Below are 12,682 nucleotides of genomic sequence, written 5' to 3'. Positions count from 1 at the left end.
GTATAGATGCGTTGGATGAAGATGATGGCATAAATGACGTTGATTTGATGAAGACAAACACATTTGTTTTTTTTTTTCTTTTCAAGTTGTTAACTTATGATTTGTGCTACTTTTTTTTTTTTTGTCATGCATGATGTTAATGTCATCTTGGACTATTCTTATTTGACTAGTTAAACTAATTTTTCTTGCAAGGACCTGCCATCAATTGAATTTTGCTTTTGCCTTGCCTCCAAAAAGATTAGCCTCACCCAATATCTCTTCCTTTTGAAATACTGTATATAAAGGAGGCAAAGCTTTGCAAGAAACACATTAACCAAAATATTGAGCAGTAGCAGAGTAATAATTGAGCAATGGCAGAAGTTGAGATAGTGAAGAACAAGCAGGTGCTGCTGAGAGATTATGTTAGTGATTTCCCCAAAGAATCAGATATGATCATCAGCACCGACAGCACTATAAGCTTGAAAGTGGCAGAAGGATCAAATGGAGTGCTGGTTAAGAATCTGTACCTGTCAAGTGACCCGTTTATGCGCCGTTTCATGCAAGTGTCTCAGCCTGCTCGTAGTAAAACTGGCTTTATTCCTTACACCCCTGGCTCAGTATGTACTGTTTCTTGAAAATATTTCCTTTCTCCTTTCCAATTTTTCTGTGCTTATTTTGAAAGAAATGTCTTGTCAATGTGAATGGTTTGAGGGGCATGAAATATGAACACAAGTGCTTAATCTTTGCTTATCATGCTAGTTATGAGTTGTGATGACATGAGTGGCATATCTGGAGATTTAATTTTGCATTGATTGATCATATTGCTATAACGTGCAGCCAATAAATGGGTTTGGGGTTGCCAAAGTAGTGGATTCAGGGCATCCAAACTTCAAGAAAGGTGATCTGGTATGGGGTATAACACAATGGGAAGAATACAGTCCCATAGCAGAACCTGACTCTCTTTTCAAGATTGAGCATACTGATGTACCTCTTTCCTACTATATTGGACTGCTCGGTAAGTACCATACTTAAAAAATCTTTTCGGCAATGTGCATATTTCTATAGCTGCTGCTGCAATTGCTTTAGTTCATTTTGGACTGAATCTAATGCCTTTCGAAAAAATTATAAAGGTATGCCTGGTCTTACTGCCTATGCTGGATTCTTTGAGGTTTGCAAACCAGAAAAAGGAGAAAAGGTTTTCGTATCTTCAGCATCCGGGGCAGTTGGTCTGATCGTTGGACAATTTGCAAAATTGTTAGGTTGCTATGTTGTTGGAAGTGCTGGAAGCAAAGAAAAGGTGAATTGCCTCCCTTGGTTTGCCTGATACTGATAATATTAACGTCTCTTTTGGCTCTTTACAATTGATCTCTTCCCCAAAGAACTATATTACTTCTGGAAGCATTCTAACCTTGCACATACATTTTTAAAAATTTGAAAAGGTTGATCTTCTCAAGAACAAGTTTGGATTTGATGATGCTTTCGATTACAAGCAAGAACACGACTTGGATGCTGCTCTGAAAAGGTATCTATTCAGTTTGGCCTCAACTGAGTCCATCTAATCTGGCTAAACCTCTGAATGAAGCTTGATTTGGACCAGGCTACATCAATGATTCAACTTATTAAGGATTTAGTATCTTTTCTCTCTTTTAGGTGCTTCCCTGAAGGGATTGATATCTATTTTGAAAATGTTGGAGGAAAGATGCTAGATGCTGTGCTCCTCAACATGAGAATGAATGGTCGAATTGCTGCTTGTGGAATGATCTCACAGTACTACTCTGACAAACCTGAAGGAGTATCCAATATGATGTGGATTATTTACAAGCGAGTATACATAAAAGGATTTTCTGTGTTTGATTTTTACCATCAATACTCAAAGTTTTTGGACACTATATTGCCTCACGTCCGCGAGAAAAAGATAACCTATGTTGAAGACATTATTGAAGGTCTTGAAAATGGTCCTAAAGCCCTTATAGATTTCTTCAATGGCCGCAGTGTTGGGAAACAGCTAGTTGTTGTTGCTCGTGAATGACCTGCAGTTCCATTCTGGAACCATTCCAGCCCCTGTTCCATGTTTTCCCCTCACTTATTAGTTCTAATTGTAGTAGTAATAAACTCTGCTCAGGCTATATTGCCCGGATTCTGAGGGTTCTATTCTAGAATTCAGATGGGCTACTTGTAAAATTTTGTATTCGTATCTGGTTATACTGAATAAGTACTTTTACGACCTGTGCAGTCGTCTCTTTTTCTTAGAGATTCACAAGCTGGAAAACTCTTGAATTGCTTCTTGGTCAGACTTTCCGGTGTAAAACTGGCATGCATCATTAAACAAAGAGTAAATCACTAATAACCCTCTTGTAGTTTCATCTATTGTCATATAACTTCCGAACGTTCTAAAATATCGATTTCACCCCCCTATGATTTCATGTAAACTGAAAATTTAACAAAAAATAGTTTATGTAATGTCATTAGTTAAAATATTATGATTTCACCGCCCTTACTTAAATGTTAAATCAAACAACGACGCAGCCACTTTGTACAAAATCATAGAGAAATTACGTGGATAAATGCAAAACCCACAAAGGCTAATGCGGATATTTATGCAAATTATACTATCTCCGTCCCACTTTGATAGCCTCGTTTTCCTTTTTCGTCTGTTCCAAATTGTAGTCCACTTTTCAATTGAAGAATGTAGTTATATTTTAATTTTCCTAAAATATCCTTATTCAATGTAAGTTGTTGTTACTATAAACCTACTCCATTTAATGAGAGTTGATTCTTTTTTTACCATCAATTCAAGTTCTCATAAAGTTGTACCATATTTAATGTGAGGGTATTTTAGGAAAATAGCAATCTAAATTTACTTTTCCAACAAAGTTAACTACTTTTTCTTAAACTGTGTGAAAAAAGAAATGGAACTATCAAAGTGGGACGAAGGGAGTAAAAGATTTAAGTGGATATTATTATTTCATCACATGTACTTTTAGAGAGTTTGTGGTTTAATCGTTATAACTGATTATGCACTCTGACCATTTTTCACTTTACATAAAACAATGGGAGGTTACATGGCTATTTTGAAACCATAGGAGGTTATCTAGCATTATGCAAAACCATGGGAGGTAATATGTAATTTACCCTAAAACAAATTTTAGTTAATGGTACCTTACCAGTCGTTGTAAATAGTAGTGAAGCTTATCCAGAAAGGCGCCCTTCCCTAATGTCTAAGTGGTATGGTTTACAGTCTCTGAATCTTTCCATGATTGTGGATAAATTCATGGATACGAGGTAATTTGGCTGCTGTCAAGTCTCGGCCTCCTAATTTTTTCTTTTTTTTGTGACTCTCAACATGCCCTGATTCAAATCACTTTGGACCTAGCTGACACATCAAATCACGAGATACGCCACGGTCCTACATGACGCATCCCAACATAAGTCACGAGGGTTCAAATCCAAGGTTAGATTCAAACTTAGGACCAAAAAAGTCCAAAGAGTTCGCTTACCACTAAACTATCTGTGGGGCTTAGCCTCTTTAAGTTGGATTTGCAAGAACCAATTAATGATTTGATTTTGACTAAAATCAAGAAAAGATGAACTAAAATTCCCATGCTGAACATTGACTGAGTGGCATGTGAAAAGTGATGCTTTTACTATTTACTTTCCAGATGTTAATCTTAGATAATGAAGTCAGCTGTGACGATCAAACGATGCTCCCTTGTAATTGTACAATGATTGATATAGATTATAGAAAGCTCAAGACTTATTTGACTATTCCAATCCCAGAAACATATTTGAAGAAGCAAAGCTTCCCAATAGTTGCTAGTTTTCAGAGCGACAAAAAAGTGGAAAAAAGACACTATTGTATTGAGCACCACTGAACTTCTGCGATGGCAGAAGAAAAGGCAGAGACGGTGAAGAACAAGCAGGTGCTGCTTAGAGACTACTTAAATGGTTTCCCAAAAGAATCAGACATGATTATCAGCACTTGCAACATAATACGCTTGAAAATCCCAGAAAACTCAAATGGGATTTTGCTCAGGAATCTCTACTTGTCATGCGATCCTACCATGCATGGTCTAATGAGAAAGCCCGAGTCTCCTAGGAGAACTTCCATCCCTCCTTGCAAGCCTGGCTCTGTAAGTGGTGTTGATTTTATAGCAGGTGCTTTTTGTTGTGTCAGCATGTTTGCCAATTTGATCCTGTTAAGGAGAAAGAATGTACTTTTACAGGCCTTGTCGAGAAATTCAAGGATTTAGAAGTAACAGAGGGGGAAAAAACCCTGTAGAGTTCCTAGTACTTCATTTATTTTATTTTATTTTATTTTTGAGTTGGTGAATGAATTAGCTCAAATCTCGATGCACATTGGGACAACATAAATATATATATATATATATATATATATATATATATATATTAAAATCTTGATTGCACTTAACTTTGTGTTTAAAAGAAAGATTTCAAGATCACTCTAGACTTTTGGGAATCTTGATGAACCTAGCTGCAGTAAATTTTCACAATATATGGCATTCAAAACCTAGTTTCTTCTTCTTATGAAGGGATGCCTGGTCTTACAGCCTATGTTGGATTCTATGAAGTCTCCAATCCCAAGAAAGGAGAAAGAGTATATGTATCGGCAGCATCTGGTGCAGTTGGTCAGCTTGTGGGACAATATGCAAAATCTATGGGATGTTATGTTGTTGGAAGTGCTGGAAGCAAAGAAAAGGTAAATGGCCTCAAATATTCAACGGAATATTATATATGGAAGTAAAATGAACATGAACCTCACAACTCTGTTTGAGCACTTTCGGACAATCACTGGCAGGCTTATCTGATCTGCTGCACTTCAGGGTTCAGACGTATGTTTGTGACCTTTATTAGCTCGTTTAACCTGATCAACTAATTCTTGTTTGCATCACTGATCCAATTTGTCAAGGTTGACCTTCTGAAGAACAAGTTTGGATTTGATGATGCTTTCAATTATAAGGAGGAGCACGACTTGGATGCTGCTTTGAAAAGGTGCTTATTCATCTTGGGATTAACTTCTAACCTAGTTGTGTCAATGAAGCTTCATCGTATATCGAAGTGCTTACGGAATTGATGTCTTCGCCGAGTTCTTGTGAAAAAACAGAGAGAAGGGTAGATAATAACTTGAATGCTGCATGCTGCGGTTGGCAATGCATAATGATTGCAATAACAAAAACATCATTTTCTGATCGGCTGTTATCAGAAAGGGAACAGAATGAGAACAAGTGGACACAGCCGGCCCTTTTTGGATACAGTCTCTTGTTTATTCATTGGAATTTTAAAAGCATATCTTGTATCCTTTTCCTAGTGAGGGTTCTTCTCTCACATTTTGGTTTTATATTTCATGGTTCATCTTTTCTAGGACTGCTGAGTGCCATTAAAGATAATAGCAATTTGTTTACTCAGGTACTTCCCTGATGGGATTGACATCTACTTCGAGAATGTTGGAGGAAGAATGCTGGATGCAGTACTTCTAAACATGAGAAAGCACGGTCGAATTGCTGTTTGTGGAATGATCTCACAATACAATCTTGAACAACCTGAAAGTGTAAGCAATATAGCCTGGCATCTATACAAACGCGTCCGGATGGAAGGATTTACTGTTTTCGAGTACTTACACCTTCACTCGAGGTTTTTGGACTTTGTACTGCCTGACATCCGAAAGCAGAAGATAACCTATGTGGAAGACATTGTTGAAGGGCTTGAAAATGGCCCTGCAGCCCTTATAGGTCTCTTTAACGGTCGCAATGTTGGGAAACAACTAGTTGCAGTTGCCCATGAATGATTTCTGCAATCCTTTAGGGTAAAAGATTTTGGCTAGTAACCATCATAAGCCGCCTTCTTTTCTTTTTTTTTTTTCAACAACTTTAAAGCAATATAGGTCACTGCATATCCAAGCAACAATGACTGGATTTCAAGTCAAAGGACCAGAGGCAGTAACGGTTGCAGGTGCAACCATTCCTGAAGGTTATGTGTATTTTGCACACGGCGTAACTCTGTTTGTATATGGTATAACTTACTTTTAATAATGTATAATTTTAGAATAAAATTTTGTGAATCCCACACATGTTATTAAAAACAAAGGTACAAGATAAAATTTGGATCGTATAATTTTTTTTGGTCAATCTTGGCTAAATGTATCACAACACATACATGTTTGAGCATGCAATGGCTAATTTGGTGCTTCGTTTATTATACTGTTCATCATCGGGTCAAAGATATAATGATTTGTTTTCCTAGAGATTGCCTTTCTCCTAATTAATACTGGGGGAGGTAGATTCCAATTGACAACTCTTTGCATTAAAGAAAGGGTAAATTACACTTTATTTCCCTATGATTTAGTGTTTTTGTACATAACTCTCCTATGATTTCAAAAGTTATACATGATTCCCTCATAGTTTGGATTAAAGTGTCAAAGTAACAGAATTTGCAATTTATTAACGGAGTTATCTAAAATGTCAAAAATACCTTTATATAAAGTTGAAAATTATTTATTAACCACAGAAGAGTTATATGTATATTTTGAAAATCATAAGGGGTTATATGGTAAAGCATTAAATTATAAGGGGATTATATGATAAAATATAAATCCATACGGGGTTAGTGTGTCATATATATTAGATTTATATAGTTTGGTCACTTCAACCATTTTAATTTTTAAACAAGGATAATTTCAATATTTTTAAAGATTTCGTAACGATTTGATCATTTCCGTCACTTTGACACTTTAATCCAAACCATAAAGGAGTTGTGTATAGTTTTTGAAATTATAGGGCGGTTATATATAAAAATACTAAACTATAGGGGGGTAAAATGTAATTTTCCCTTAAAGAAAACTTCATTACTGTTTACATTGTAATAAAGAAGAAGATAGAAGGTTGAAATTGTATCTTCAGATATACTGAGAAAAAGTCTCACGCCCTTAGTGTATTTGTTACTAGAAATTGCATTTGGTGACAAAATGCATCAAGCTATCAGCCATGGCAACAACTCTTTAATCAATGACAGCAGTAATGACATTTTATCTATTCAAATAAATAAACAAACAGCATCACGAGTTTTATCATAGTAGGCCGTACCAATCATGGTTAACAATATTGGCCGATACCAATACGTATCGGCCGAGTCGTAACCGAAATAGAGGGGATTGGTACGATGCCGATTTCCGAATCGCGAATATGATAATATCTACGGCGGCTCGCTCTGACTCAACTAATATTGGCCAATTTGAATCTGTGATGCATGGTACGGTCTCTATATCTAAGTCAACTCGGAATCGATTTGGATATATTTTTTCAAATTATGTCTTTTTTGGTATTTTCTAATTTTAGTAATTTTTTCAGATTTTTTAAAAACTTTCATGTGTTATAACATACATATCATTCGATATTCAATCGATATGTCGTAATGGACGTGGAACAGCCGAGACCGTAACGCGACCATGGTCCCAATACATATAAGGAAAAATTAAGGGCTATGATTTGGACACAGTCTTCTTAAAATACTCAAAGGTTTATTCATGCATACGGTTGGTCATTGATCAAATTTTTAAAAAGTTGAGACTTGGAAGTTTGACCGGTGAAAACAACTTCTGCCCATTTGTGGATTTCATTGACGTCATGCAACACATCATAACCTTTTCTGGTTCTCTCCTATATGAGCCAGCAAATTTCTGCTCCATACAATCACAAAACTATTTTTCAGAGGTTGTAAGAGACCACAGCTCAAGAATATTTGTGCTCCTGACCATAGTAATAGTGGGAAAATGGCAGAAAAATTAGGGTGAATTCTTAGTTTATGATGAAAAAAAAAAAAAAATTCTACAACGAGGGCGTTTCCTGGAGGGGCTTCTGTAAATGGGGGTCTTCGCATTTTGAGAATGCGAGCTCACTGAGCTCGCATTCCGGAAATGCGAGCTCACTGAGCTCGCATTCCGGAAATGCGAGCTCAGTGATTTGTGTCTGCTTTATTCAGTATGCTGAGTTTCAAATGATTAAGAATGATCCAGGATGGGAGGAGGATTTTGGAGGAGAGGAGGCAAAACACCTTCAGCTGTTAAATGGGAGGACAGGATCATAGAGATTCGTGAAGGTTCTTGGTCCTACGTTTCTAGTTCGATCGGCAAAGCCCCTGGTATGTGCTTTAATGTAGCTCTTTCTCACTGCTTCCACCTGTTTTGATTCTTCAGTTATGCTGTTTCCTTCTCAACCTCCGTGCTTATTTTACATGCAATTGTCATCTAGTGCAGAGAAAGTTGTAGGCACTGCAACACCTCAAGAACCACCTGAGGAGTGGCAAGCTTCATGGAACATCTCAACAGGAAATGAACTATTAATACGTTGGGCGTCTCCGACATCCAGTTCAGGCTTGAATTTTGTCATAAGAAACAAGGAACCTACTGACAGGATGGTACAGCCCATTTCCGGAATCACTGATTGTCAAAATCCTTTTTTGTTTTAATTCAAAAATATAAATCTCTGCCTCCAAAAAAAAAAAAGCAAAAAAATTTGCATCTCTGTAATGCGAGCAATTGAGAGCTCGCATTCCAGGAATGCGAGCTCTCAACAGAGCTCGCATTCGTGAAATGCGAGCTCAGGAGAGCTCGCATTTCACGAATGCGAAGACCCCTCCGACAGAATTCCTCGCCACAGTCACCCCTTTTGTAGAATTTTTTTAAAATTCATCACAAACTTAGAAATTTCTCGAAAAATTAGAGATGGTGAAGAACAAGCAGGTGTTATTGAAAGACTATGTGAGTGGTTCCCCAAAAGAGTCCGATTTTATCATCGCCACTGACAAGAAGACAAGCTTGGAAGTTCCTGAAAGCTCAGATAATGGGGTGTTGCTTAAGAATCTCTACTTGTCTTGCGATCCTTACATGAGCCTTCTCATGCCAAAGCCTGCAAATTCTACTTTCGAGGATGGATTCTCTCATTACACTCCTGGATCTGTAAGCCTACAATTCTGGCTTCCTCTCGCTTTTATTTCCTGTTCTATTTTAAGTACATGTTATCATAGCATGAATTGGCCATTGGGGTTTAGACTTTTTAACTTAAAGGTGTGTGTATTAATACTGAGGGGCACATTTGTTTAGGTTGATAAATTTTGGACATAACAGACAGTCACAAATGATTAAACCAAAGTATTAATAGCTCGTGGATGCGGGGCATGACATTATGTGTAGTGATTAGTTTTCGTGTCAACTTGTTATGGTCATTTCTGGTGAAGGGAAAATTGACTTGTTAGAAGGGACTGTTTAGAAAGTAAAAAGAGAGTGACATCTGATGATCTCCCTCAAGTTAATTAGGAACAGGGGAGCCTCTAATATGACTTACATCTTTCATGAATTTGAAAAGGTTCACCTTCCGATACCTTGGTGTCATTCTCTTTGGTGGTTGAGGTGCACTTCTTCGTTTCTGGATTCATGTATCTAATACCTGAAAAACAAAGACAAAATCAAGTTCATGAATGTTTTTGAACACCAGTTTGTGCACAGAAACAATTTGGAACATTCTCATGTTTGCTGGAATTTGTTATAATCACAAGAAGATCCTATTCGAATGCAATGCCTTGCTGTAATGTTAAAAGAAGTGATGCAAATGTGTTTTTGTTCTATGCTTATGGTAAGTGATGTAAATCACAAGTTAAATTTTGCATCTATTAACCATAGTGGTGATAACATGCAGCCAATAAATGGGTATGCGGTATCTAAGGTACTGGATTCAACGCACCCAAAATTCAATAAGGGTGACTTGGTATGGGGTATAACAGGATGGGAGGAGTACAGTCTCATAGCAGAACCTGATTCTCTTTTCAAGATTGAGCACACAGACATTCCTCTTTCCCATTACACTGGATTACTAGGTAATTTCCACTCTTATTTCCTGTTATATGGAGATGCTGTAGCTGATAATTGTCCAACAAATTTGATCCCTTTTATAACTGTGAGAACTGGAACTGCATTTATGTGTTCTCACTTCTTAGGGGAGTATGCCTGTGCAGGCTTCTGAGTGCAGACAAAGTTGCAGTTTGCTTAAGTTTCACAATATATATTTGTTTCATGTTATTCATTTGGAATTCGGATGTAATGTCCTGATACCTGACATTTCAAGCATATTCTGTGGCTAACTTAGGGAAGGAGAAAGAGTTTACCAAACTTTTGTTCATTAATGAAATGAAACCTTAGAAAAACTTTTGTCAGAAAAGCATTTCACCAGTGTGGTTCAGCTCGTAGTTTTCGTCGAGTTTACTTAGACATTGAGGATCTGTGACTACAAACAGTAGATTACAAATTCACTGATGCAAAACCATTTATTAGATAAAAATGTTTTGTTGGGCCAAAAGATGCGAAAGGAAAGAAAGACATGAAAACTTGGCTTCTAAACGGAAATAGTAGGAGCACCTTGATGAATCTGAAGATGTGTCTTTCACAATTTGCATTTCCTAGACTGCTTATCTTTCCTTCCTAATTTCTTCACCTCTCTTCTCCCCCAGTTTGCATTTGTGCATGAGAAACCTGATTGACATCATTATAAGATGATTGGATCTTAAAGTTTGGGAATCTTTAATTCTTCTTAATATGCTGCTATAGATCTTTAGTACCTATAAAACCTTTAGAAAACAGGAACACCAGCTCCCATACCATTCCTTGTTCTAATATTGATACTTTTGTATATTGAAAGGCATGCCTGGCATGACTGCTTATGTTGGATTCTATGAAGTTTGCAAACCTAAAAAGGGAGAAAAAGTATTTATATCTGCTGCAGCTGGTGCTGTCGGTCAGCTTGTTGGACAGTTTGCAAAATTGGCAGGCTGCTATGTGGTTGGAAGTGCAGGAAGTAAACAAAAGGTACATTAAGTTTTACCTGTTTGTTCGTTTGAACTTGAACAGAGAACTTTTGTTTAGCAATGCATATTTCTTTCTTGAACTAACTTCCACCTTACATTTAACATGACTAGATTGATCTTTTGAAGAACAAGTTTGGATTTGATGATGCTTTCAATTACAAAGAAGAACAGGACCTTGATGCTGCTCTGAAGAGGTATGTATAAATTTTTCCAAATTTTGAGGATTGGATTGCTTAATAATTAAGCTTTTCTCTTTTCCATGGTAAGCATATCCAAACCTTTTCCTTATCAGAAGGTTCTTTGTTTGTGGTTACTATCATCACTGCACCTGATTCTGATCAGGTTCCCAAGTGGGTATTCTTTGCGGTGAACATATTTAGTGAAGTGCCCCAACCTTTTTTCCCCGTCAAATTGTCAAAACCATCGCGAGTTTTTATAATGAATCTGCTTTGGCCATAAACTGGAAAGAGATGTCATCCAGTGCCTGATTTGATGGTATCCTCTTTACTCACATAGCTTCTCCTTCCATCTATGTTGCCATATCCCGGACAACAATGGCCAACATCAGCTTTTGTTCCCAAATTCTGAAACTCATATCTTAAGTACTCCATAACCATAACATATCCTCATATCTAAGCTACCACAAGATCATTTTTACGCTCAACATTGAAGGCTGTGAATTACGACATTGCAACCAAGAAATGCCAAAGGACAAACAGAAATGTTGAAGTTTTATAAGCAGGAAATGGTAGAAATCAATCAAAGAATATCGTTCTATCCTAACTCAAAAGTCTTCAATGCAAAGATTTGAAACAGTTAGGCAGTTTCCTCCTAGATCAATCAAGGCCGGATCCCTGGCCTTAGTTATCACATGAGATCAGAGTACCAGATAATCAGATGCAGCAAAATCAGCTGCTGAGCCTCCAGCAGTACTGAATCAAGAATACATCGATTTCTTGCAGGTACTTCCCCGAAGGAATTGATATTTACTTCGAAAATGTTGGAGGAAAGACATTGGACGCTGCGCTCCTGAACATGAAATCGCATGGCCGAGTTGCTGTGTGTGGAATGATCTCACACTACAATCTTGATAAACCCGAGGGAGTACATAATTTGGCACATATTCTTTACAAACGTATTAGAATGGAAGGATTTGCAGTTTATGAATACTATCACCTATATCCAAAGTTTCTTGACCTTGTACTGCCTTATATCCGAGAAAACAAGATCACCTATGTGGAAGACATTGCAGAAGGCCTCGAGAATGGCCCTGCTGCCCTTGTTGGTCTGTTCAGCGGTCGCAATGTTGGGAAACAGGTGCTTGTGGTTGCTCGAGAATAATCTCAACTTCCATTTTGAGAGAGAGAGCAAGTCATTTCTGCCTAGAGCACACCAACTTCAGTGGCTTTTCACCCTCTGATTCCACTGATTTGAGGTTACTTAATCGCATGATTTTTAAGGTTTTTGTAAAGTTTCTTCCAGAGAATAACAGATGAAATGCAGTAATCCACTGTTGAAGTAAAAAATCCTGCAACCAGCATTTCCTTTATAGCTTAATCTAAATGTTTTGATATTCAGCTTACTTAATTTGCTGCTTGCTATTTGGCCCTGGATACTAGAAAACACAATATAAGAGGTTAATTTATTTAGACAAACATTAGGCTAATTGTGACTGATTTTGTGTTTTGTGCATAATGGATTGTCTGCCCTATGTTGGTTTCTCCTATGTGGTGTGATTGTAGAAAAGAATTTTGCAATTCTTCCTAAAAAAGAAAAGTAAAGAAAGATAAACAAACAAATTTTGCAAAAAAAAAAAAGAAAGAAAGAAAGAGGGAAA

The 12,682-nt window shown here is 37.1% G+C and overlaps 3 protein-coding genes across 4 annotated transcripts; all 3 read left to right on the top strand.

Moving 5' to 3' along the window:
• The first annotated feature begins 239 nt into the window (after window positions 1-239).
• LOC113735185 (NADPH-dependent oxidoreductase 2-alkenal reductase-like) lies at window positions 240-2,239 on the top strand. The gene is made up of 5 exons (XM_027262163.2): window positions 240-596; window positions 817-994; window positions 1,110-1,276; window positions 1,419-1,501; window positions 1,630-2,239. The coding sequence occupies exons 1-5, from the start codon at window positions 351-353 to the stop codon at window positions 2,006-2,008; spliced, it is 1,053 nt and encodes a 350-aa protein (XP_027117964.1). The 5' UTR covers window positions 240-350; the 3' UTR covers window positions 2,009-2,239.
• Window positions 2,240-3,860: 1,621 nt separating this feature from the next.
• LOC113736043 (2-alkenal reductase (NADP(+)-dependent)-like) lies at window positions 3,861-5,829 on the top strand. Its single transcript, XM_027262996.2, has 4 exons — window positions 3,861-4,134; window positions 4,530-4,696; window positions 4,907-4,989; window positions 5,404-5,829. The coding sequence occupies exons 1-4, from the start codon at window positions 3,861-3,863 to the stop codon at window positions 5,780-5,782; spliced, it is 903 nt and encodes a 300-aa protein (XP_027118797.1). The 3' UTR covers window positions 5,783-5,829.
• A 1,880-nt stretch (window positions 5,830-7,709) lies between these two features.
• On the top strand, window positions 7,710-12,500 carry LOC140004363 (2-alkenal reductase (NADP(+)-dependent)-like). 2 transcript variants are annotated; one of them, XM_072082823.1, is made up of 6 exons: window positions 7,710-8,130; window positions 8,246-8,947; window positions 9,684-9,861; window positions 10,680-10,846; window positions 10,957-11,039; window positions 11,808-12,500. In XM_072082823.1, the coding sequence occupies exons 2-6, from the start codon at window positions 8,714-8,716 to the stop codon at window positions 12,184-12,186; spliced, it is 1,041 nt and encodes a 346-aa protein (XP_071938924.1). In that variant the 5' UTR covers window positions 7,710-8,130; window positions 8,246-8,713; the 3' UTR covers window positions 12,187-12,500. The 2 variants fall into 2 exon arrangements, with proteins under 2 accessions (XP_071938924.1, XP_071938923.1); XM_072082822.1 differs by having other exon boundaries at window positions 8,241-8,947.
• The last annotated feature ends 182 nt before the right edge of the window (window positions 12,501-12,682 follow it).

The sequence above is a fragment of the Coffea arabica genome, chromosome 3c (genome assembly GCF_036785885.1).
Source record: "Coffea arabica cultivar ET-39 chromosome 3c, Coffea Arabica ET-39 HiFi, whole genome shotgun sequence".
In the NCBI taxonomy this organism is placed as follows: domain Eukaryota; kingdom Viridiplantae; phylum Streptophyta; class Magnoliopsida; order Gentianales; family Rubiaceae; genus Coffea; species Coffea arabica.
Note: the sequence above shows the minus strand (reverse complement) of the source record. Positions and strands in the feature narration are given on the sequence as shown.

What these genes read in the sequence shown, in the direction of transcription:
- LOC113736043 (XM_027262996.2), top strand. Translation starts at nt 3,861, where the DNA reads ATGGCAGAAGAAAAGGCAGAGACGGTGAAGAACAAGCAGGTGCTGCTT. An exon ending in TGGTGTTGATTTTATAGCAG is followed by an intron (nt 4,135 to 4,529) that starts GTGCTTTTTGTT and finishes CTTCTTATGAAG; the next exon opens with GGATGCCTGGTCTTACAGCC. An exon ending in TTGGATGCTGCTTTGAAAAG is followed by an intron (nt 4,990 to 5,403) that starts GTGCTTATTCAT and finishes TTGTTTACTCAG; the next exon opens with GTACTTCCCTGATGGGATTG.
- LOC113735185 (XM_027262163.2), top strand. Translation starts at nt 351, where the DNA reads ATGGCAGAAGTTGAGATAGTGAAGAACAAGCAGGTGCTGCTGAGAGAT. An exon ending in CTACTATATTGGACTGCTCG is followed by an intron (nt 995 to 1,109) that starts GTAAGTACCATA and finishes AAAATTATAAAG; the next exon opens with GTATGCCTGGTCTTACTGCC. An exon ending in TTGGATGCTGCTCTGAAAAG is followed by an intron (nt 1,502 to 1,629) that starts GTATCTATTCAG and finishes TCTCTCTTTTAG; the next exon opens with GTGCTTCCCTGAAGGGATTG.
- LOC140004363 (XM_072082823.1), top strand. Translation starts at nt 8,714, where the DNA reads ATGGTGAAGAACAAGCAGGTGTTATTGAAAGACTATGTGAGTGGTTCC. An exon ending in CCATTACACTGGATTACTAG is followed by an intron (nt 9,862 to 10,679) that starts GTAATTTCCACT and finishes GTATATTGAAAG; the next exon opens with GCATGCCTGGCATGACTGCT. An exon ending in CTTGATGCTGCTCTGAAGAG is followed by an intron (nt 11,040 to 11,807) that starts GTATGTATAAAT and finishes GATTTCTTGCAG; the next exon opens with GTACTTCCCCGAAGGAATTG.